This window comes from Anser anser (assembly GCF_964211835.1).
Source record: "Anser anser genome assembly, chromosome: 10".
In the NCBI taxonomy this organism is placed as follows: Eukaryota; Metazoa; Chordata; class Aves; order Anseriformes; family Anatidae; genus Anser; species Anser anser.
In genome coordinates, this window is record NC_139730.1 from 4,169,471 (window position 1) to 4,194,472 (window position 25,002).

The 25,002-nt window shown below is 40.4% G+C and overlaps 1 protein-coding gene across 1 annotated transcript; it reads right to left on the reverse strand.

Moving 5' to 3' along the window:
* Nucleotides 1–1,203: 1,203 nt before the first annotated feature.
* SYNM (synemin) lies at nucleotides 1,204–24,747 on the reverse strand. Its single transcript, XM_083849601.1, has 4 exons — nucleotides 23,819–24,747; nucleotides 17,744–17,868; nucleotides 10,289–10,362; nucleotides 1,204–8,748 (listed from the first exon to the last, which is right to left on the reverse strand). The coding sequence occupies exons 1-4, from the start codon at nucleotides 24,602–24,604 to the stop codon at nucleotides 4,934–4,936; spliced, it is 4,800 nt and encodes a 1,599-aa protein (XP_083705727.1). The 5' UTR covers nucleotides 24,605–24,747; the 3' UTR covers nucleotides 1,204–4,933.
* Nucleotides 24,748–25,002: the final 255 nt, after the last annotated feature.

The window sequence follows — 25,002 nt, forward strand, 5'->3', positions numbered from 1 at the left end:
GAGTTTTTCCTAGCTGCAAAAAACCTTTCCTCATGTGCTGGGCATGTTGTTCTCTGTTGTGCTCATATTTTGTTGCAGGGAAACAAAAGTCAGTTTCACCTTTGAAACTGTTCAAAATTTGGAGTACGAATAAATACCTTTTTTTTCCTCATTTAATTTCAAGTACTCCTTTATAGAATTTAACACCCTATCTTCATTGCATCTTTGAAGTGTCATCACAACTGACAAGTGTGTCAAAAACAGGAAACTGAAAAGAAATCTTAACTAGTGTATCAACACCAACCCACCATGAGAGCCATTCCTTGCTATTCAGAGCCACGCTTCAAGTTTCAGAGAAATCAGATCTTCCTAACTAACGGTCTAAGCAGCAATACCTCTTAACTTCGTAGATGAAGGCTGAAAACGTATTTCTGACGGAGGCCAGTTTCAGTGGACACTATGCTGCTGATCATTTAACCGTCTTCAAAATACGCTGTGCTTTGTCACTAACTTCAGATACTTTTTTCATGTTTTCGGAGAAATGGAGAAGCATGGATTTTTTTCAATGGGATAAAACTAGCTGATCTCTTAACAAAATCTCACTCACACACACACACAAAATTCATTATGACCCATTTCTTCAATCAACACAAAACTGGGTTAAAGGCCTGGTATTTTACTTCATTACAATTAAAGTATGTGGCTAAAGAGAAAAATAAGCTCTAGAGCATATAGAGTGGTACTGTAAAAAAAAAAACACAACAAATTAGCAAACTAACAAACAAAACCACATCTCTTTTAGACATTAAAAGTCTAAGCATGCATAAAAAGTTTTTCTTTTGCTGGAAAAGGGTAAAAGTTAGTACTTGGTCAAGTTATAAAGCTGGAAACGCTACAATTTCCATTTTCTGCGTTGTTTTAGCCTCTTCCTCTCCTGTTACCAGCTGTTGAACTCAAGAACTGCTGCTTGTCCCTCCATGTTATGTGTAGTTGCTATAAAGAATATGCTATGTTTTCCCATCCTTTCTATTATCAATGTGAAACAGGAATGGTTTTGCTGGAAATAAAAATTATGTTCATTCTTTGGACTGAAATGAACTCAGTCTGAGAGACCTCAGAACAAGATACTTATAAACGCAAATTCCTTTTTTTTTTCCTTTCTTTTTTTTTTTTTGGCAATGCAGCCTTAAAAATATCAGACAGGAAGAAAGAGAAACATCTGCATTGATTTTGATTGTTTAATACTCAAGAGTGAAAAAGTGTAAAATCACAAAGCTTATACCACCACAAAAATGCAGTTTCATTGCAAGTAACCAAAACACAAGCTGCCTGCAGTCTCATACAGCTGACATCAACAACCCAGTTTCAACATTCTTACCGTCTTTTTAAACACCTGCTATTCACAAACAGTCAGTACAGAGTTCTAGATCTCTCACACATCTTTCTAGATTTGATTCCTAGACCAGTGGTTTACACATTTAGAAAAGAGTGCCCCCACTCCTGATCTATTTCAGCATATAAATACATAGTTTTTACCCCCCAAATTAGTAATTATTATTTTAAAAGCTTTTTTCCTAATCCGAACAGCATAAAAATTCTTTTTTGTATTTAATGAAAAGCACAGCTTATATAAGCAAGCTTCAGAAGCGCATGCTGACCGAGGTTATATCACCAATCCTTTCAGCCACGTTATAATACTTATGCAGAAAGTGATTATATAGGGTGAGTTAGTACATTACACAGTAAGGTATATTTGCTCTTACTAGTAACATATGTACCTGTGGCCCTGATTCTGCAAATGTGACTATTTGGCTTGCAGGATGTGATTGTCCACCTAACTATGTTTTGTTGCCTGGAGGTAGTGTTATCCAAAAGCTGTCATTATGTCAAAATGTCTCAGATTAATAAGAGCTAAATGGAAAATTGGCTGCTTATATAAAAGGTTTTAAAACTTATACCATCCATACACATTTCTTCATAGGTATAAGATTTCTTTGTTTTCACAGCCTGAAAGTATTCTTGCAAAGGAACTGTGCATGTATTCAAATGTTATGCTAATGCACATTGACAATTCCCTAGACTAAAATAACTTTCCAACAGCTCACTAAAATCCTGATCTTAAATGGAACTAAAGAAAGTACACTAAAGGAATTTGTCTCTCCAGACAATCAAACCAGTACTATATCTTGGTATAATCTACTATACCTGACAGCGATGTTAATCGGAATTTTTAAAGAGGTGTTATTGCCTCAATGGAAACAATACTTCTTTTTTTTTTCCCTCCTGCAATACTAGAGACACCTGTGTTTTGTGATTCACATGCATCTTACTGGTTTATTCCCTCAGTTGACATAATCTGCTGAGCAGGTGAAGATAAACACAATGGAGTGCTGGTAGATTTGTTCCTAAGGATAATGTCTGTCAAAGCTTCCATAAGGTATCAATAAATAGGATTGACCTTGTAAGTAGCTTTTTGTTGATTACAAAATACATTCTCTGCAGGTATTCTTAGATTTATTTTACAGAAAATGTTTAAGTTATAGGTTAGAATCAAACTTTGAGAATATTAACACTTTTTTATTATTATATATTTTTTTTGTAACTCTGTTGCTTATTATAGACCTGACTCCTTTCTTTATTTAGTTATTTACTACCTGAAGTACAGAATTTGCTGGCTTACAGTTAGGCATCTAGCCGGAAAATTCTGGTTTATCTGCAATTATTAAAATAAACATGTTACCATTTTTAAAAAGTAGATGGTCAGCTAAGGAAACAAAAGTATAGGATGATATTAGAAGTATGACAATTAATAACATCCTACTTATAAATGGAAGCACAGGATCTTTTATAAGCACGTATGAATAATTTTTAAAAATATTATTATTACACAGTGAGCGGTATAAATAAGCTCAGCATACATGCCTTTAGTGCTCCTACACACCTCAGTTTCCTATTCCTTTTCCAGCTGTGTGTTACACAGCCAATTTCAACAAACGATTTCATAGTATATAACTGAAAAAATATCCAATCCTGATCAACGCTGGCACTCGTGCTGTTGCATTTATATAAAGCCAGGAAAATATACAGAAAACTTTGTAATGCAGACAAACCTCCTGAGTTTGTCTTTGGAACACTGATAACAGCTTAAATATACTTTATACAGCTTTAAATTTAGTTACGAAGGCACACAATGATTAATCTGTCCCATATCTGAAACAGAATGATATGTCAGTCAGCATGTAGCTTCTCCTTAGCTTTGCATTTACATTCATATTATAAAGTAGCAGTCGGTTTTGAAAAATCTAGCTTCTGTTAATATTAAAGAATCTGAAAAGTGAATATCCATGCCAGACTAAGATAGTTTCACTAGATTCTACTCTGGGTTAGCACACACAGAACTATGTTTACAGAACCACAGGAAAATAATTCTGAGACTACCAGACCGGCACACCACAGCCATCCGGTTACAGGTGTGGATGCTCTGCAGAGAAAGTGTGAGAGAGTGAGTGAGTGAATGTGCGTGTGTGCATGTGAATATAGCAAATATAGCAGCTTTTCATTTCTCTATGATTCATATTTCTTGTATGTGTCCAGTATCGTATCTTCTTAACCCAGTGACAAAAACATTTTCGCTGCTATTTTTGTTTCTGCTATCACTGCACGCTTCAGTACAGTTACTGGTTCTGGCTTCCGATCCGGACTTTGAAGTCACTGAATTGCAATTGTAAAACTGAATTATATCCTTCACTTAACCCACGTGCAATCCAGGTGAATTAGCCTATTTTCAAATGGTTTAAGTAGAAACCAACTTTGGCCTGAGAAAAATGTTATAACCATAAAAAGAAAAAAAAAAAAGGCAGGGGGGGAATTAAAATCTCAGGTTGGGCTACAAAAAAAGGACATCTCATTTGTAAACAAAGAAAGGATTATCTGGAAATTACCTGACACGTGATGATCATAGACGTGATCAATATAATTTTTACATTTTTTCTTCAGAACGGAAAACGTATCAGCTAATTCCACTGTTATTAAATTATGCACTATATAATGTTTAACACTTCACTCTTATCCTTAGCAATACCTCGTGTCGAGGTAACCAATATACTGCAAAATAACTTGATGTTGTTAATGTGTGTAGACACTGAAGCTGTAAAGAGTTCTTCTCCTTACATCAGTGGAAATACTATCTAGCTTATTTTTTAAATTAGACTTTTCAAAAATATTAAATGTACTCTGCAACCATAAAATCAATATTTCTCACTAGGAGTATCACGAGAAATTCTTGCTTCAGTGTTACCTCTTGTTTTTTGTTTTGCATTACATTGTAGCTATACAAATAATACCATTTTTGTCATTTCTTGCTATGCATAGTTTCATCTTAAGAATTTTTTTTAGTTGTTATAGATGTAGTAATTTTATCTTATCTTACAATGATTTCATTAGGTATCGCATACAAGTACACAGAAATGGAACTGAAAAACAGCTACCTACCACTTTCATTAGTCTTATGACCTCTTATATTTGTGGTTAGTAGCTTAAAAGAGAATTGTTGGATATTTTAGTAACCAAGAAGAATACAGTATTCAAAAACTGAAAAATCCTATTCAAATACACACTTGTTAATTAACCTGCTATAAAACAAACAAAATTACAATCCTTTCAATTCCCCACTAGTAAATTTCTGTCTCTACGGGTGGAAAAATCTCAAGTCACTGGAAACACATTTGAGGAAAAACACATTAATAGCATGATTTCTCCCAAAAATAAAATTTCCAGTAAAGTAAAAAGTGTGCTGAATAGGCAGAGGCTTAAGATTCAATACTTCTCAGTCCACTATTAGTATCTAAACAGATCAAATGTCTCCTCATCCCTTTTTTTTCCTGCTTTAAAAAAAAAAAGGATTATCAAAACCTGTATAAGCAAATTACCAAGTAGACTTCATTAAAGTGTCATTTCAGAACCACTGTCCATCATTCTCATCATCATCTTCCTCCTCACGGTCCAGATAGAGAAGAGCAACCTTCTTTTCATCTGAAATAACTGACCTTTGGTCTACCATTCTTTGCAATTGTACAGTTTTATCAAAAGCAGACTCCTCCACTACCTTTTCACCATGACTTTGGGAAAAACTGGAGAGAATATAACCACTTCTTTTACTTTCATTTTCTACAGTGTGGTCACTTTCAACTGTAATCTGTGACTGATTAAAAGAAGGGTCTTGCTTATTAGATATGAGCATCGTTGCTTGCTGTTCCCCACTTGCCACTGTAGATGCTCCACCCATATTGGCAACATCCATTTGAAAAGTAAAAGATGTTTCTTTGGATCCCACTTTAAAATGCTTTACGGACCTACCGCTCTCAGATGACTCTTCTGTTTGTGAAAGATCTTCCAGTGTTTCAGAAATGGGTCTTGTAAAAACTATTTGCTCAGTGTGAGTTTCCCCAGGACTTATTTTAACATGCCTGAAAGATGTATTGATATCTGAACTTCCTTCAGTCTCTGAAAGATGTCCTCCTTTATTAATAAACTCTGGGATTTCAGAAAGGGAGCCCTGATATATGATACGCTCAGTGGTTTTAACTCCTGTCTGACCTACTCTAAAATGCTTTACCGAGCCTTCTGAAAAAGTTCCATCTCCCACTTCACTGATTTCTATGTGCTCAGTGATGGGGCCCTGGTAGATGATTTTTTCAGCTGTCATAAACTCTTTGGGACCTAACTGAATGTGTCTCACTGAACTTTCTGTCTGTGAGAAGTCTCTGGTGTCACTGACCTCCACTTTACCAGAGATTGGTCCTTCAAAGATAACTTGTTCTGTATGAATCTCTTTTGGACCTAATCTGAAGTGCCTTGCTGATCTGACATCCACAGCCCCTCCTGTCTGAGAAAGATCCTCCGAGCTATTGAGCTCCAGGGAGCCTGAAACAGGCTCTCCAAAAGACATTTCTTCAGTTACTTGCCTTGATCCTACTGTAACCTGTCTTGTGGACCTCCCGAAATCTGATGAAAACTTCTGCTGGGAAATATTTCCAGAATCAATCTCTTCAATAGTTGTAGTACTGGGGCTTCTAAAAATTACTTCTTCTGTGGTTTGGATTTCTTTAGGACCCAGCTTAAAATGCCTCACAGACCGGCTCATCTCTGATGAGCCTTCTGTCTGAAGAACATCTTCCGTAGCACTGAGCCCGAATGTTTCAGAACCAGGCTGTTCATATATGATCTGCTCAAATCTCTGGACTTCTGTTGGACCAACTCTAATACGCCTGACGGATTTGCTCTCATCAGTTGATTCTGGTGAGTGGGAGACTTCCCCTAAGTCTGCAGTTTCCAAAACTGAACCATCATAAGTAACTTTTTGAGTGGTATGATAGCCTGTGCCACCACTCCTCCTCACTGTGGATGAACTGTAGACTTCTTGATCAGCCAAAGGAGTGTATTTATCACTACGTGAAGAAACATCTATTTCTATATCGCTTTTACCATCAACTCTCTCTGAGCTCTCTTTTTTCACAGAGTGTAATGTTGTCTTCTCCTTCTCACCTGCAATTACTTCACCAAGCTGAGCTACATCAAACTCATCAGCATTAAGGGTCTGAGATAGATTGACTTCAGCAACAATTGTCACCGAGCCTCCCTCATCTGTTTTGTCAACTTTTTTGATATCAAATTCTAAGCTACTAGAGTCAGCTTGATTTTCTTTTGTTAATGCAGAGAGCTCTTCTTTCACACTTTCTGGGAGACTGCCTTCCAACTGCTCCAAAGCTTCCTTCAAGTGATGTTTAGGGTCCTTAGTTTCCTTTGATAAAAGACCCTTTATTGAAGTCTGAAATTCTTGGGGTATTTTTATTTCTTTTTCAATAACAACGGATTCAACATGGGATGTTCCAGCTTTGGGATGCTCTGTTTTTAAAATATGGGCACTTGCTTCCTCTCCTACCACTCGATATGTTTCTTCTGTAGAGCTTACACCTTCATCCCTCTTGCTTTGTGTGCCTTGCAAGAATTCATCTTGCCAAGAATACTTAATAGTTGATTCTTCTTCTATATGTATTTGCCCATATACTGAGTCATCATCTTTTTCATTAATAATAGGATGATCATCGGGAACAGATACAAAATATTTTTGTTCAATAGGTGAGTCATCTTCCTCGGTGACTTCCTCCACATGAGTGAAGCTCTCGTGGCGTTGTTTCTTCTTTTTAATATCTTCATGTGTAAATGTTATGGTTTGTTCCTCATCGCCATAGCGCTTCTCTCTCTCAGGGAATGTATCTTCCACTTCTTCTACTTCAAAGGGTGTTGAAAAATCAGTCCTTTCATCAGTGACATAATCTAGTGGTTCCTCTACAATCTCGACATTAACAGACAAATTCTTTTTGCCCTCACTTCCTTTCAGGCCTTGATGTACTATATCTTCTATCTTCTGTTTGGAGGGAGTTCCCTCAGCGCCCTCTCGAATCACTTTTCTAACATCCTGGTTTGAAAGACTTCCTAGGTCAGCTTCATCAGAAATATCTATCTTTTCCTGAACTCGAGATTGCACTGTGGTCTTAGTCTTTATTTTCCCATCATCTGGTTGTTCTTGCTTACTGAAATAGGTGACTTTTGTGTCTGTTGATATTTGGGAACTAGAAGACTGTGTAAAACTTTTAAGAATGTCAGCAACAATATTTTCTGCAATATTTTCAGTTGACAGAGTTCCCGTTTTATGACTTCTGTCACTAATTCTCTCTTCATCTTTCAGACTAGATTCTGTAACATTGACTTTGTGAATTTCAGCAGGCTTGGTTACATGGTCATCCGTGGAAGTTTTAAAACCATGAGACCTTATGTCTTCTTTATTCTTCTGAGATACTTTGTCAGGAGCAGGCGTTTCAAGAATGATGGGTATCTCAATGACATCTTTGCTTCTGGATACGTCTGTATCTTTTTTGGTTGATTCGCTCTTCAGAGTTCTTGCATTAGAACTATCAGCCCCAGTTACCTTCTGATTAATGACTTCCTCACGGACATATTTTCTCTGTTCTACCCCTGTTTTTGTCTCAGTCTTCCTTCCAAAATCAGCACTTCTTTCTTGTACAAAAGTCTTCTCATCTGTCTTCTTTTTCTCCTCCTTTGTTTGTTTCTCCAGCTTATCTTTTTCTTTCAGCAGAGATATTTTTTCCTCAGTTGGTTTGCTACCTTCTCTTTTTTCTTTAACCGTGGTCCGAGTTTCGGTTATGGTTTCTTCATATGTAGATGGTTTAAAATTGGTATGCAGCTCATAAATTGGAAATTTAGTGAAGCTTGGCTTTGTTCTTATATTTTCAGTAATCTCTGGCTTTTTGTCAGCTTTGTTGTCCTTGTCTGATCTTTCAGTGTGTGCTGATTGTTTTGAAAAAGATACTGTGGATGAAGCTGTAACTTCAGTTTTCTTTCTTTCTGGTATTGTCTTTTGCTGCATCTCAGTGTTTCTCCAGCTGCTGTAAGATGGAGTAAACGCTCTTAATTCTTTGTGATCTGTCACAATCCTTTCATCCGTTCTAACAGTCGTCGAAGGGCGATATATTGAACCAAGTACATCTCTTCCAAAAGCTTTTCCACTTGCTGATGTCTGTGATCCAGCCTGTGTTGATTGAGCTGAATAGTGTGCAGAACTGCTTATACTTGCTGCAGGTATTCTGTATCTTGTATCAGTGATCCTGATAGCTGGTGAAGCTTGATTTTTATTTCTTTCTTGATAAGCAGAGTAAATATCAGTGTAGTTATATGAAGTGTTTATAATATCTGCAAAAAGAGTATAGGTGACCAAACATTAAAATAATGGCTCGTATCTAAAAAGAATATAAAATATAGAGAACTAGGAAATGTAATATTAGAATTTTGAAAGAAACAATGCCTCTTCATTTTCTGTGAAACTTTGGCAAGGCATTCCTGTAGGTTTTGCATGATAATTATGTCTATGTATAAAATATATTAAAGCTGAAAGCAAAGCTTTTTACTAAGTTGCAAGTGCTTGCTAATTTTATGTTTTGTAATCTACTGGTTATTATGATATTTACTTAAGAATTACACATTTCAAATTTATATTAAGGTTCGTTTACATTTAAAACTTCTTATTAAACAATGTCTGCTAATATCCCAGGCTCTTTTTTTTTTTTTTTTTGCTTTGTTAGTCAAAGTGGCCTGAAGCTGTTCAGTTTCTATGAAGAATGAATGGCATATCTGCAGAAATTGACAACACAAATACAACTCTCTGTTGCCACAAGATACAACGAACTACAACAAAAGAGAGTAATAAAGAACCTCTTAGGCCATAGCTGCGCAAGCTAATAAAATGGACCAGGAAGCATTGCCTGGCTCTAAGACTGACTCAAATTTACTATTCCTAAAAAGCTAGCCACATCTGCTCTAACTTTTGTAGTGCATCCTGGTCTGTGGTAACCACTGAACACACCTGAGCATAGTCTGCAAAAGGACCAGCTAGTCCAGATCAAAACCGTGCCGGGGCACTGCTAACAATTTAACACCACATGCAAACGTATGCAAGTGTTTCGACCTAGGCCCGACTCTGTTTAATTTGCCACTACAGATACAGCCTTCAAGTCTCTTCTGGGACTACTGCCTATGATAGCCTGATGATTTTAAGATAACACTTAAGATAAAACTCAGGTGTATTATCTAGACTAATTCATGAGAGCGAAGAGTGGCCATCACAGTCAGATCAAAGGTCCGTATCGTGTCCTGTCATCTAGTGTCCTGTTTTCAGTGACCAACAGTAGATACATAGGGAAGAGTATAAGAACAGGGCAAGTAAATAGTGATACTTCCCTGGTATACTCTCACAGCCTCCAGAGATTTGCAGCTCCTAAGATAGAAATGGTATCTTTATGTTTAGTAAGTCTTGGATTTTTCTTTCGTTACTCTGTTTAAAGTTCTCTTTAAACCCACATAAACTTATTAACACTCACACTATCTCATGATAATGAATGCCAAGGTTTTAACTAAGTTTTGTTAAACACCTCTTGCTCCATACTTCAAAACTCTCTTCAGAGCTGTGTGCATCCAAAAGCTTTGCTTTTAGAGCTATTTTTCTATTAGAGCTACAAAACATCACTTCCTGCTTACCTTTTCCACCTGATTCATGATTTTATAACTTATCTCATATAGCATAGCACTATGTTGATTTAAAATATTGAAACTCAAAACTGACTCAATATTCATTTTGCAGTACACTGGTAAAACGTATGCTTCCGAAACACCGCAATGCAATAGTTTCCAGTTATTTAATTTCATTCAACTTTCATTTTTAATAGTAATTTTTTACCTTGAGGCAATTGCCCGGCAAGCTGCTCTCTCCATGTAATAATCCATTGGTTGCTCTCCCCTTCCAACAAAGCTCTGCAAAACACACAGAAAGCATTCCATCAAATATTGGGAAGAATAATCATAATATTTAAAATGTATGAGTTTTAGAAACTGAAATAATTATTCTGCAGGTAGGTCAGATCCTGAGTGTTTTTCACATCCCATATTTTTATCAGTGGGAATGAGAAATCTTTAGCTCCTTCCAGATTCTTAGTTTACTGAGTCCAATTCTTCAGAACAATACAATAATCTTACAGTAGGTTATTGCAAAGAAACCATACAGTTTTACGTTAAAACTTCCAAATTAGTCAACATACTGCTTCTTGACGTGGGCAAGATCCACCAGTTTCCACTATGGAATCACAGAAGCTTGCAAAATTTTCCAGAATGATGGTCTTATAAGAGAGTTAGGAAAAAAATGAAGCCAAACAAAACTTAGCAAATATTCAGTAAAGCTTTTTCAGAGAAACACATGGAAGTGTTTTATAAAGAAAAGGCAAAGATGAGAAAATATTAGCAAGTAAATAATCAGCAGCTTTCCTGCTGGTAATATAGTACTAAAAGTGGTGCAGATGATATATGAGGGACCTGCTACACCCAGGATTTCTAATTTCTATCCTTTCCAAATGAAAAGGGAAGAAAAGCATTACTACTGCTGTCAAATGCTGGCTAGTGCTGGAGGAAACAGCTTGCAGTTTTAAATTGCATTAAAATAACTATTCTTAGATCTTATTCTATCTGAAATCAACACAACGTATTTTACAGCAAAGAACTTGGAAAAAAAGTTGTGATAGCAACTGCTCGGTTTCTTTTAGTGGCACCTCTCTTTGTCTCCTGTGTTCATCAGCCTTCCATCCATTTGTTTTCTGCAGCACCTCTCTAGCAGTTCCAGGAAGCTGCCACTTCCACAAGCCTTGTGGTCAAGGCTTCCTCATGTTGACCAACCATGACATCATATTAGCTCAGCTGCACTTTTTCAGAAATGGACAGGACAAACTAAATTGTTTACCTTTAAGGAAATTGTATCGTTACAAGCAGAAGAGCCTGGATAAAAGATCCAGCAGGGAACAACTGCTGACAATCTGCTCCCTAGTTTTGCCTATTACCTACTTTCACTGTGCTAACTCACAGAAAGGGAACCGTTAGGTTGCCTCTTCTGTGCTGCTGGCACACATCTGTTCCGGGAGACACTGCACCCGATCTATTGCTATCCTACCTTTATGCCAAACATTGTTCCCTATACGGCATGCAGGAGCAAGGACAACACCTCCCCTCAAGAACAACCTGACAGCAGCCACAGCCTCGCTCAACTCCTAAATAACTTGCTACCCTCCATTTTCTTCTTTCTACAGTGGTGGAAAATACTCCAGAGGTACATTTCCCAGAGATATTAGCAAAGCTGAGGGGCAGAACATTTTCAGAATTAACTGTTCTACATTAAGAGAATTCATACAGACACGCAACATACTTATGTCCCCTTGGGGGAAAAAGGACTAAGTCCATTCTCTGTAATTACCAAACTGTCCTATAAAAATAAAATTGTTGGCTTCTTCCATTTACCAAGTACAAAAAAATAGATGCCAGGGTGACATCTTATTCAGTCCTGGAATTGTTAGATATGGTGGTCTGATAAGACTGGATGTCAGAATTCCTGGTAAATTCTCTGGAAATTTTTGTGTGCTTTCTTCTCTCTTTCTACCCATATGCTTGTACTGTCTGACATGAAGTATGTCCAGCTGCTCTTCAAGAAAAGAAGAAAAAAATGTGTCCCTTTTCCGCTTTTGCTGAGGTATGAGCTCTGCTCTACCCTGAAATAGTGCTAAACTGCAGCGTTGCGGTGCAGCAGCCTAAAAATCCTATGGCAGGTTCTTTAAATATGCAACTGAATGCAATAATCAGCATGGTACTTTGGTGTTTTTATAGTCACTTCTACTGCTGAGGTAACTGTTTCATCATTTCCAGTTTTGGAAATGCCAGATGTTTTGCACTGATAACACAGAGCCACAACGTGAAAGTTGTCAGAGGGAGGCTGGAGGACTGTGATAGCTGAGGCTTCTGACTCCCTGGGGGGAGCTGAAAGTACATGAAGATTTTGGGATAAACACATTTGCTGGGCATTTCTAGAAAAATGAATAATGCAGACATTTTAGATTAGACACTTGTAGATTTTACATGACATGACTAATCACTTTGGACATCGTATGCTTCTTTTGGTTTCTGACCGCTCCTAGATCCAGTAGGGCGATGCTGCACCAGCAAAGATCATTTGCAATTTTGTTCTTTGCAACCATGAATTTGCCTAGATTCAGAAGAAAAGCCAGATTACAATTACCTAACATTATTTACAGGCTACTTTCCCCCTTGAACAGGCTCAGATGAACGCTTTTACTTGTAGTTTGTTGGTCAATTAAACTCCAGGACATCCTTTATTAGGTAAAACCAAAGTAAAAGCAACTTGTCTTTGTGCATGTTAAGAGAGGCTTGCTAGGAATTAAATCACTTCAGCACTTCTAGAGAATGTTCCCGAGAGCAAACATCTTATCTGATGAAGTTAGTGGATGCCAAAAAATTTGTTCTGAAAGACTTGCTAGAAAAGTTGGTGGCATTACAGAACAGTACCAAGGAGCTGGCAATGAAAGCGTTAAGCATGATGAAGGAAACTAGGAATGTGGGTAGTTTGACTAAGGATTTCTGGCTGCTGTTAAAACAACAGTTGTTCAGTTGCTGCAGCAACGTATGAAGTCACTAAAAATAAGTTCCAAGAGGTAACTGTATATGGCAAAGGGCAACAGCACACAGAAAAGCTGGAGCTGAAATATTACTACTGAAAATATGTTTTAATTGAAAATGAAAGGCAAAACTTCATGAAACCTCTCTAAAACTGGACAGTGTTCTACTGTACACAGTTCATAACGCATCTCTTCAAGATTATCAGGTAAACAAGAAAATATTAAACTGACTTTAGTTTAATAAGCTAGCATAAGAAACTGCAGTGCCATGTGCTGAGCACTCGTTGGGAAGCCAGCAAAGTCAGGTTCTGTTCATCAGCTTCACCATTGCTTTAGTTTATGCAGGGCATTTTGCTTCTCTGTTCCTCTGCATACCTTCTTAAAACTAACTTTAAGTCATAAGCTCTTTGTGGTAACGACTGTTTAAATCTTATTTTAAACCTGAATAATAGATTAATCTTAACTGTGTCAACTTCTAAGTATTTACAGTAATAACAACAACAAATTCTTCCAAGCAGCACTCTTCTAAAAAATAACTGCTAGCCACTTCCTTGAAGTCAGACCCCACACGAGATATATCCACGCTGTGCTAAGACTTAGTTTAAGCATCGACAGAAAATACTACAACTGTACCTTTAACTCGTCTCATTATTAATACCATTTATCTAAGGTAAGCAGCTACGTGGTGGCCAACCTGAAGCCCTACTGTGTGCTGGATGATAAAAATTAGTCCAGGAGAGCAGGTGGATGAGATAAACTGGCTGGGGTGGGAAGAAAGCAGTTACCAAATGTAAAATGATGCCACGCAAATGTTATCGTGGTCATTCACAACAGCAATAGCTTGCTCTGTCTCAGTTACAGAAACGGTTACAGAAACCTGAGATAGGGGCAGTTAGCCAGCAGGCCACAAAAACTCATCCTCTGCACCCCAGGTATTTGAGAAGGAGTGGAGAAAAACAAACAAACAAAAAAAACACTCTGGGAAATGGAATGGGGGAAGCATTTTTACGGGGTAAAGGCCAATCCCACACATCTCGTTTCCATCGTGGGATGAGAGAACAAGGACTGTGTGAAGAATATCAGGTGACTGACTGCACATGAAAATCCTTGGACGTGAAAGGCTCAGAATATTCTCCAGGAAAGAAAACAAAGACAAATACGAGGTACTGGATGGCACAAGCTGTAAACAGACAGTAATGCAAGTGACTGGAGAAGCTATGGTGAAGAGCTGAGGAGGCCTTAATGTTGGCGATGATTTCATGAGAGGTAGGATTGGAAAGGTTCAGAAGAAGTGTTGATGGAGGAAACCACCCTAAGAAAGATTGGTAAGTAGGCCTGACAAGTTTTTTTAGGAGGTCTTGACAATGACCATGACAAAAAAAACATGCTTTGTAGGCTCCACTGCTCCAAAATGCAGGGCGACAGCCTAGAGTAGAACATTTGTGTGACACTAAGATTTCAAAATAAAATATTTTACCCTTCAACAGCAATACAGTTTAGGGAGATTTAGGGAGAAACCTTAAGCAGGTTTTCTATCTGCTTTTAATTTTAGAGTCTTAAACAGTGAATAGTTCACCACTTCTTTCTGGAAATAAAACTCAGGATAGTTTAAGTAGTTGTGGTTTTGCAGGTTTCCAAGAACACAGACCAAAATCAAAAGGCGCTTGATAAACATTTACTAAGCATTGGAGAAAAAGGATTGGGAATGAATATTTCCATGAGGTATAACTTTATAAAACCACACAAGATTTCACTTCCTGAGTGGGCCTCAGCGCCCAGAGCAGAAAGTCTGAGCAGAATCCTAGAGGAAGTACACTGGGTCCTTGGGGAAGGGTGTTCCTTGCAACAGGGAACCTTCTTGCCAGTTCAGAAGCAGCACTGACTAATGGAAAGAACTAGCTCTAAAAAGGGACCTGTAGGAGTTGTAAAACAAAGGGAAAATATAGGTGGGAGGTACAAAGACAGCTCCAAGAAGTAGACCAGACACCACACCCTTAACCTATAACGCCAAGAAGCAAGGAACTGCCTAAACCTTCATGGAAACTTCTCAATGGAAAGTTCAGGATGTTGAATTGAGCCTGAATAGGTGCCTTTTGTTTCCAATACGCATAAGCAAGGGTATATGTGAAAATGAATGGAAGCTGGTTTCATGTGCCATGGGTATCACAGATTAAAAGGCCTGGCAGAAAGACTGGATTTCAAAGTATAGATCAGCAGTCCAGAATTGTCTTACTAAGCAGCTTACTAACTGGATCCATGCTTTTACCCTCTGACAGCAGAGCTGATAAAGGCCATCCAGTAGGAAAGGCATTATTTTCTTAAGTGAGGGGAGGAAAAAAAAAAAAAAAGGTAAAACTGCATACGTGTAAAACAAACAAAAAAATGCTTTCCAGCTTCTGAGATTTTAGAGAAATTTTGTTTGCAAGCATTAGGGTTTTTTTGTTTGTTTGTTTTTCTGATCTGAACTGCCTATTGCTCTGTATTCATCTCCAGATCTTTTCAAGTGGACAGATACTCACTTGTCCACTGAATCTGCCTTGCCAAGACTATCAGTGATACCAGTTACATTCACTACAAACAGATGAAGAAACTCTACACGTTGAGAAAGCATCTCAACTGGGCAACAACCACATGCTGCAGATGGATTGCTCTCTGTTATCAAGGGCTGGGAATCCTTAGACAAACCAATAATGTTCAGATAATCAGTGATAAAACGTCTGGAGAAGTTCCAGAATTTCCTATGCTTTCAAGGCAGAGCAGAAACACTGATGGTTCACTTATTCACTAAGAATGTGTCAAAACAGCTAAACATCTGGGCATTATCATTCCCAATTATGGCTGAATACTAATCACTGAATCAATTCTGAAACTTCTGTTATTGTGAAAGTGCTAAGGCCATTTTGCAGATGAATAAACCAAAAGGGAAAAGTTTAAGTGAAACCAGAAGTAGTCAACATCACAGATGGGATTAAGTTTAGACAAATCATATTTTTTGGCAAAAGTAACAGAATGCACACAGATAAGGATCACTATTGGCTACCTTTTCCAGAGTCTGCCTCTCCCACTAGTGATGCTCTAGACACTACTGGCTTTCCAAGGATTACTGGGATCCCACTCCACCAATAAAACATCCAGGTACCATTTCTCACCAATTTATAGCAAAGAACTTGTCCCACATGCTGCTTGTGATTGCATCCCTTCCAGGAGCCAGCCTGGGGCTGTGCATCACAGCATACTATACTCAAAGCACCTTGCAGGGACTCTTTTTATCTTTTGATGGACTACAGACATCTTTTGCTCTCTAGCTTGTTACCAAGCTATTCAGAAGTTACTATTGTAAGCTTCTCAAATTTTCTATTATACAATAATTACAATTAAAATACAATTAAAGATTTATGCAGGTTGAATATGGAAAAATGCGCACTATATAAAAGAGCTAATGACTGAGGCATACTTCCTTAAAAAGGATAGGAAAGTATGATGACATTAAATGTTTGCAAATTATTACTTAGCTCAGTAAGAACTGCGCTTCTCTCTTTTTGAAGATCAATAGCTCCATGAAATTTATTTAAAATATTGTGCAAGTTATATAAGAGAACATGATCTTTAAAATAAAAGTAGTATCTACCTCCAATCCATATGTTTTTGGTTTTGTTTTTCTTAACCTTCTGAATCAATTTTATGCCATGTGCCAACCAATACATCATGACTGTTCAGACAGCAGAATTACTCTGGCTTTTCAGCTGCACAGCTACTAAGTGGTTATATATATATATAAATGTATATATATATATATATATACAGTACTGAGGATTTATTAGCAGAAAAGTTGGTTGTTAACATCTCATTCTTGACCCAAACATATTTCCCTAAGAAACCAAGGATATAGAAAGCCACGATTTAGTAAATAGACTTTTCTGTGATCTTCCCACTATTCTGCAATTGAAACAAAACAAAAATGTGAAACTCACTACTGACACTGATGCTGCAAGTGGCCAGTAGACAACATATTTGAATGATGAAGTGTGCTGTGTAAGTTGACAGATGGCAGCTACACCGCCTCATGTTTTAATGATTGCAATTTTGAGATATTGGCTCCTTAGCTCATAATCAAATACAACATCAACAATTCACATCAACTTAATGTCAACTTGACCAGGAGTAAGAAGGTTTCTTATATACCAATATATTTGTACAAAGGTACAATAGGATTCCTGTAGTTTATATTGGCTTCTCTAACATGTTCTACAGACAGCAGAATAGAATCGGTTACTACAAGAGTTAATTTTGCTCAAGGGATCAAATTCCATTCACTTCTGCACACTAGTAATGCCTATCAGTGTTACTAACAAATAATATTTTACTATTCTTACAAGTTTTTCCAAAGATCTCAGACAACTTCACATGTATTAACAGTCTCCTGAAGGGGTGTCATCTTGCTTGCACAATCAAGCACAAAATGGCACGGTAACCATGTCACAGAACAAGCCAATGGCAACCTAAAAACTGCTATCAGGGATCCATTCACTCTGTTCTAACAAAATTACAATACATACAAGGAGTCTAGATCTGAGGTTCTAAAGTTAACTGCCTGTATTTTAAATGCTGGAAAGATGAATGGGACTCCCATATCTGGGATTTAAATTACCTCCCATTAGACAATTGAGCGTGACCGCAACTCTTACCTGTAAGTTTCAATTTCAAGGATGAGGCCGGCTTTCACTTGCAATAGTTCTTGATAGTCCTTCAGGTAGTCTGTGATCGACATGGTCAGGATCTGCTTTTCTTCTTCTAGGGCGTCGATTATCCGCTAAACAGAAATACTGATTTTTAGTTTTGAATGAACTTCAACATCTGTCACGCTTGCATGCCTAATAACTTCGAAGTTTTAATTAAACAAAACAAAAAACAAACAAACAAACTCAGAGAGCTATAAATCAACATATTCCATCACTTCAAAAAACAGAACAAATCAGCTCTGTGACCTCCCCATATACATTATTATTGAAGCAGAATTTTATGCTAAGATTTCACTTTATGCCTTTTGAAGCTAGTTGAATACTTAAGCAAAACCCATTCAAATACCCTGTACATTAAATACACTGCTTTATAAATGCGACTTGAGTGTGATTTATTTTATCACTTTAAGAGCTTAGGTATACATGTTTAAATCATACTTGAGATCAGGAATTTTGGCAATTTCTTTGTTAAGACAACCTGGCTGATTTCTCTTTGTTAGTATTCTGAGGTCCATAGACATGTGTACCCAAGCCAGTCTTTGGATTCAAGTATCTGGAGATATTCATAGTGCCTAGGAGGTAAAGGATGAACCTTCAGAGGTTCCTTCCAATCTGGTTTTCTACAGTACTTGGACGCCTGCTTCATAAACCACCCAGCATTCTCCTGACTGCTACTCAGAAGACATAGAAGGGATTACTCATTTTCATCTTGATAACTAAAAATAACTTTGCACCTTTACATAATGACTATAAATGATGAGAGAGTAGGACTGATGAAAAACCTGTCCACCTTCCTTTAACAAGTTTGAAAATGGAGGCAGAAGCTGATAAGTAGAAAAAGGATCCAAATTGATCTAAATTTGAACACACTCTAAAACACTAAATGGAACTTTAAATACTGGGTAACTGCACCCAACAGAAAAAGCGAAGACTTATTCAACAGAACATTAAGATTTGATTTAGACCAAGGTAAGTGACTCCTCTCGAAAAAACACTGCAGGACACGAGTACTCCAATCACTGGTGTTACATCTCACATGAAGGGCAAATTCCCATCTCCAGAAAATAAACCCTCCTGTAATAATTGAAAGGAGCTTGTTCAGTGCAGACTCAGAACTCAAAGTACTGATGTTAGCTGCTCAGTGTGATTCTTAATTGTTTCCTTGCTACGGATATAATCTACTAACTCAAATCTGCCCTCCTCAGCCAGCGGACTGATGCTAACAGAAATGCTATAGATCACACCTTGTTCTGGGAGCTAGGAAGACAGAAAGGATATCTCAGCAAAGGCCTGACTCCATTTGGTTCACAGCACATTGCACTAGGCAGGAACACCAAACTGCCACTTACTGAACAAAATCTCATGCACACGTACAACACTGAACAGGAATTCATGACAGCACGTATTAGACGCATCTTAACAAATCCTTTGCAATACAAACTGCAAAATCAAGACACTAGTGGTCTAGTTTTCAAAAATTCAAAATACTTCACTTTTATGCATCAAGTGTTCAAGTATCACAGCGTGAGCAACAGCGTAAAAACAAAGATACAGCTGGGGACTCCCCACTCTGGTTAGTGCCACTATGATACACTCTTGGCAGAAGTAAGGTTTAAGAATTAAGAATGCGAAGTGCTGGCATTGCCAATATTTATGGCCTTTTTTAAAAGTAAAAGCAAAAAGAAAGCTTTATAAAGGAAGTTGCCTGTATCTTCACAGACATGTAGGTATATCTCTATAACATATTCATCTTCATTTGCAGCTGTTGCTATACAATTACACTGATGCTTAGGTATTAAACTTAGGTGATGTGACAAACCTTGCCTACAGTCTTCAGTGTATGTTAAACTTTTTTTTTTTAAATGTCAGAAGACAAATAATATCTGCAGCTAATAATAGCAAATAATATCTAAAACAACACCATCAACCATCCCCAGACTCATCCAGCCTGCAGTGGAGGTAACGCCCTGTGTGGTCGTGCATGATGGCAAGCAGAACCACTGACCTTCAGCAGCTCTGAGGCAACAGGCCTATTCAAGAACTGACACAATGGAAAAATCTCAGGATGAGAAGGGAAGAAAAGTGCCAGGCCCTGCTTTTAGAAGGAAAAGGCTATCAAAAAAGAACGGAGATGTTGCCAGAACCAAGAGAGTCAGCAAAAGGACCAAAAGACAAGAAAGACTGCATCTCTGTGGGACCGACTACCAAAGGCGGTAAGAGCTCTGATACAAGAAGTGATTTGGGCATTTGCTGCCTCCCCATTAAACAGAGACTAAAATGTACATCTGCATGCATATGTTAAAAAGAGCTTCACAATGCATAGGTGATACCAAAGCCCCAGGAGAACCTATACAGAGAGTCTGTGTGCTGGACTAAGGGTGCAATTCCAAAAGACTGGGGATAGGCACGCCTGTGCTTAAGACATAAGAACTTTGGTTCCTCACCCCAAAGGTCTGAAGCCTGACTTTGAAAAGCCACCAAGATTCTACCCACATGGGATCCAGAAGTTTGAGTTAAATACAGTGTCCTAATGATTACCATAAGGGGCTAAATACCTCGGCCAGCTGTGCAATAGCTCCAAAGAAATTCATTCCAGCAGGAGCAGACATTGTATAGACTGGATGGCAGACAGCCACCGCCTGGCCTTCCCTTATGTTTAAGCATGATGCAGAGGACAATCGGTCTTACGTACTGCTTCCAAGCATGCTAAAAGGTGTATGAAGTTTGGGAGGCTGCAAGCTGACCAACTTCCATTTTGTCAAAGGTAATCTGTACTGTTGCAGCCACGTTTGCTTCACACTGGAGTTTCTTCAAAGGGACTAACTTGCAAAGATTTGTTTCTCATCTACATGAACTGTCCTCCAAGTCCTGGTGAGGTCCTACCAGGACCGAACAACTGAATATACGTGATACTCATCCTTCAGATGTCCCTTTCCAGTCAGCAGAGGGAAATTTTAGAAGGGCAGTGGCAGGAAAAGAATGTACTTGGGGTGTCCAAACTGTACCTTCTGAGGGAATAAATCCAGGGTTTCAAGCTCCAGCCCTTTCCATCTGGTACAGTTCACCAATCCCACAACTCACTCAGTGGCTCAGTAAGGGGAGGAACTGACACTCTCTGCTTAGCTGGCTAGAAACTGGTACACACAAAAAAATGCACATAAAATATTGATATTATATGTTCATTTGACAAAATGTTTTCTTCTCTGGAGCACCCAGCATCACTGACACGGGAGCTAATCCTAAACCCACTGAATTAATGAGGAATTTCTGCCTCTTTCCAAAGCAGCAGGATGAGCTGTGGCCTTTTTTTGCATCTGAAAAATACGGGGCTTCCTTCTGCTGTCACTCCATATGGGAACTGGCACTCAGATCACTGGGAGCTTTTGCGTGAGTATTGTCAGAGCCCACAGCTAAAATTATGGAAGTAAGACATAAAAGATCTACTGACTTCATCCCTCGGCATCCAGGACGAGTGAAAACGTTCCAAACAATGCGTGATTTACTGCCTGCAGGGTTCAGCTGAGTTATAACTCCAAGCACATATTTCTATTTAACATTGCTGAAAGCTTTAGCGAGGATAGGGATGGGGCAGGAGACAAAGATGGACATATAAGGCGACTGGATGATGTATGGAAAGTATGAATAAATCTACTTGCTATTGCAGCTGCAATGGACAGTAATCACTTGACTAAAATCTGTACATACATATCATTTCTATGTGACACTTCCCAATAAATAACCACAGAATAGATGCTCTTTAAAGAGTAGCTTGAAATCCATGCTAAATATTCTTCCGCCAAGAAAAGAAGCAATGACAGGAGGAAAAAAAAAAGGCAAAAAAAAAGCTTTGATCACAAGAATAAAACCTGAAAAAGTTACTTCTACACATTCTATCTTTTTTTTTTTCCTCACCGGATGTGAATGAAAGGCTTTTTCCTTCTCACGTACAACAGATTTGCCATTGGAAAAGACCTTTTCCATTAGAAACCAGGCGGTTTAGATAAGGAACTGTTCAGAAGTTTTAAACCTTATGGTGTCATTTTCACTACAATTCAAATATTTTTATCTATCCGTATATATAAAGTGAGACAGCTCACATGTTTTCAAGTTGGATATCAAAGCACTGTTGTTTTTTTCTTTTATTACTATTTATTACTTACTAGCTATTGCTCCTGTAAAAATACAAAGCATGCCAGATGCTCCTGAGAGTAACACTCCTGAAAAGACAGGAGTTTATCATCTTAGTAGCAAAATTACAATCCAGTTTTGAGTATTGAAACAGAACAACTGCAGGGCATACATTGATTTTGATTATCTGACTTCTAAAATGTGTTGCACTGTCTCCACTTGCTCTTCTCTATAAAATTCTTTAAAAATGCAAGCAGATACAGAGACAACACACTGGTATAAAAACACCTGAGTTGAAAGAAAGAGTTGGGCATCTGAATACACCCAGTCCGACTGGTTCTAGAAGAAAAATTTGCGGTGCGGATAACGAGTGATACTAAATGCTCCTTTTAAAATAACACTGTATTTAAAGGCTTTAAGTTCAAGCAATGATGATTAAAGGTCAGTGACGTTTTCATTTTAAATCACTAATAACAAATATAGATAGAGGACATGTTTTGGAAATCAGAATAACTAAATATAAACTAAACTAAATAACTAAATATAAACTAAATATAAATATATTAGGTATTTGTACATTTACATAAACTTATGATCCTAAAAAAAAGGTTAGAAAATGTTCTTTTTCTCTTTACATTTTCACCTGGGTTTGACCAATAGATAGATTTAATTAGAAGCTGTATGTAAATCTCTCACTAAAGCTTTGGAAGAGTTTGTATTACATGACTGGAAGAATAAACTATCCTGTCAAAAACGGAAAAAAAAAATAAAGTTAAAAGCATTTCTGATTACTTCTTACATGCCTAATTTGCCTCAGTTCACAGCAATCTGCAAGCTACACAATCTGCAAACAAGCTGGTAGTGTACAAAAAGCAGACCCGCAGCAGGTCCCAGTCCCTGCCCACCGGCCAGCACCTCCATGACCTGCCACGGCTGTTGGACCCAACGTGACCGCGAACACGCGGGGTTCGGACAAACAAGGAGCTCCAGCAGAGTGTTAGTAAAAGGCCTAGCAATGAACAAAAGAAATGTTGCCCTCGGGAAATGGATCGATGGTCTGGATCATCTAATACGTGCTCTCTGCCCTAAATCTGATGAACTGATATTTTGTTGTCCCGGCATCTGCTGATCAGTTCATGCACACGGGGCGATTATATGTGCTGCCAAACGTTATTCTGACTGCAAACAAATCCTCAGCCACAGACGCTATGACAACTCTGTTTAAAACCACCAAAATCCACCTGCAACAGCTACCAGTCATCTACAACATTAAAGTTTTATCTCCAAACAATTCCCACTCAGCTTTAATTTGTTGCACTGTAACAAATCTTCCCGCCTTCAAAAGACTAACTTTCCTCACCTACAGCGTGGACTACTAGCATTTCTCTACGCCCAGAAGTGCACGTGAAGCAGAAAGTAAATTTGGATCCTTTCTCTGATCCCAACAGGTCGGCCTCAAGTCTCCGGGCAGAAGGGAAGCTCTGTGTCCCACCGCCCAGGGACGTGGCTCGTCCATCCCAGCGTCAACCTGAGCAGGGCCCCGGCGAGGCTGCGAGCCAGCTCTTGGGACTTGGCGAGGGCACGTCGGGAGGGGAGCACCTGTCACCAGCGGGTCCCCTCAGGGTCACCGTCACCCTGCGGCCCCCCACCCTTCGCAGCGGGCTCTCCCTAAAGCAGGGCAGGGGGCTCCCTGCAGCCCCCAGGGATGGGCTTGGCAGCAGCCAGCTCTTGCTGGGCCACCTCCTCTTCCAGCCCGGGGAAATCCTGCTGCAGGGGTTAGGGGGCTCCAGGGCCCACATCCCACCAGGGGCCGGGACCTAAAGCAAAAAGCGAGCGGGAGAGCAGGAGGAGACCCCGGGGGAGCAGCGAAGCGGCCGGGTCCCGCCACGGTACCTCGTACTCCTCCACCTCGGCGCTGTGGCGGTCCTGCCCGGCCAGCAGCTCCTCCTCCAGCCGCTGCTGCAGCCCGACCAGCTCCTGGCCCTGCCGCCGGAGCTCCTCCAGGTGCTGGCGGCACTGCCGGCCCTCCTCCCGCAGCAGCTCCAGCTCCTCCCGGCTGCGCTGCGCCTCCTGCTCCTGCAGCGCCCGGATCTGCTCCTGGTAGCGCAGCAGGGTCTCCCGGCAGCTCTGGCCGAGCACCATCTCGTAGGTCTCCTCCAGCTCCTCCAGGCTCAGCGCGGACAAGGGGGGCGGCAGGGCGGCCAGGTCAAGCCGCAGCTCCCGCATCTCCACCGCCTCCCGCCGCTGCCGCTCGGCCAGCTGCCCGTGCTCGACCTGCAGCTGCAGCAGCAGCTCCTCCAGGGCCACGCAGTCGCCCCGCAGCCTCTGCAGCAGCTCCCGCTGCCCGGCCAGCTCCGGCTCCAGGCGGCGCCGCGCCTCCAGCACCTCCGCGCCCAGCAGCCGCAGCTCGGCCAGCTCCCGCCGCAGCCCGTCCCGCTCCAGCTCCGCTTCCAGCTTCGCCCGGCTCAGCTCCTCCAGCTGCACCCGCAGCCAGCCCAGCTCCTGCTCGGGCACCCGGAGCCCCACCAGCTCCTGCTGCCGCAGCTCGGCCAGCTCCCGCGCCAGGAAGCGGTTCTCCTCCTCCAGCTCCCGCACCCGGCCCACGAAGAGCCGCAGCCGGGAGTTGAGCTCCTGCAGCTCCCTCTTCTCGTCCCAGCCCGCTTCCCAGCGCCGCCACATCTTGCCCGGCCTGCGGGCTCGGGGCCGCGGCGGGTCCCCGGGCTGCCGGCGCCGTTCCCCTCCTGCCGCCTGCCCGCGGGGCTCTGCCCGGCCCCGCCGCTGCCCGCTGCTCTGCCCTGCCCCGGCCCGGCTCGGCTCGGCCCGGCCCGGCCCTGCCCGGCCCCGCACCGCCCCCAGGAGCCGCCCGCCCCCGCCCCCGGCCCCGCTCCGCCGCCCCGCGGCGTCCCCTGGCGGGCCCGGCCCGCTCCTGCTGGGCAGCTCGGGGTCCCCCCGTACCGGTGCTGGGCCCCAGCTCACCTCAGGCAGCGAAAGCTGGTTTAGGACGCCGCTTTTGGGACGTGGGAGCCGCTGGAAAGCCTCCAAGGTTGAGCCTGTGGCACAGCTCACCTTGGCACACC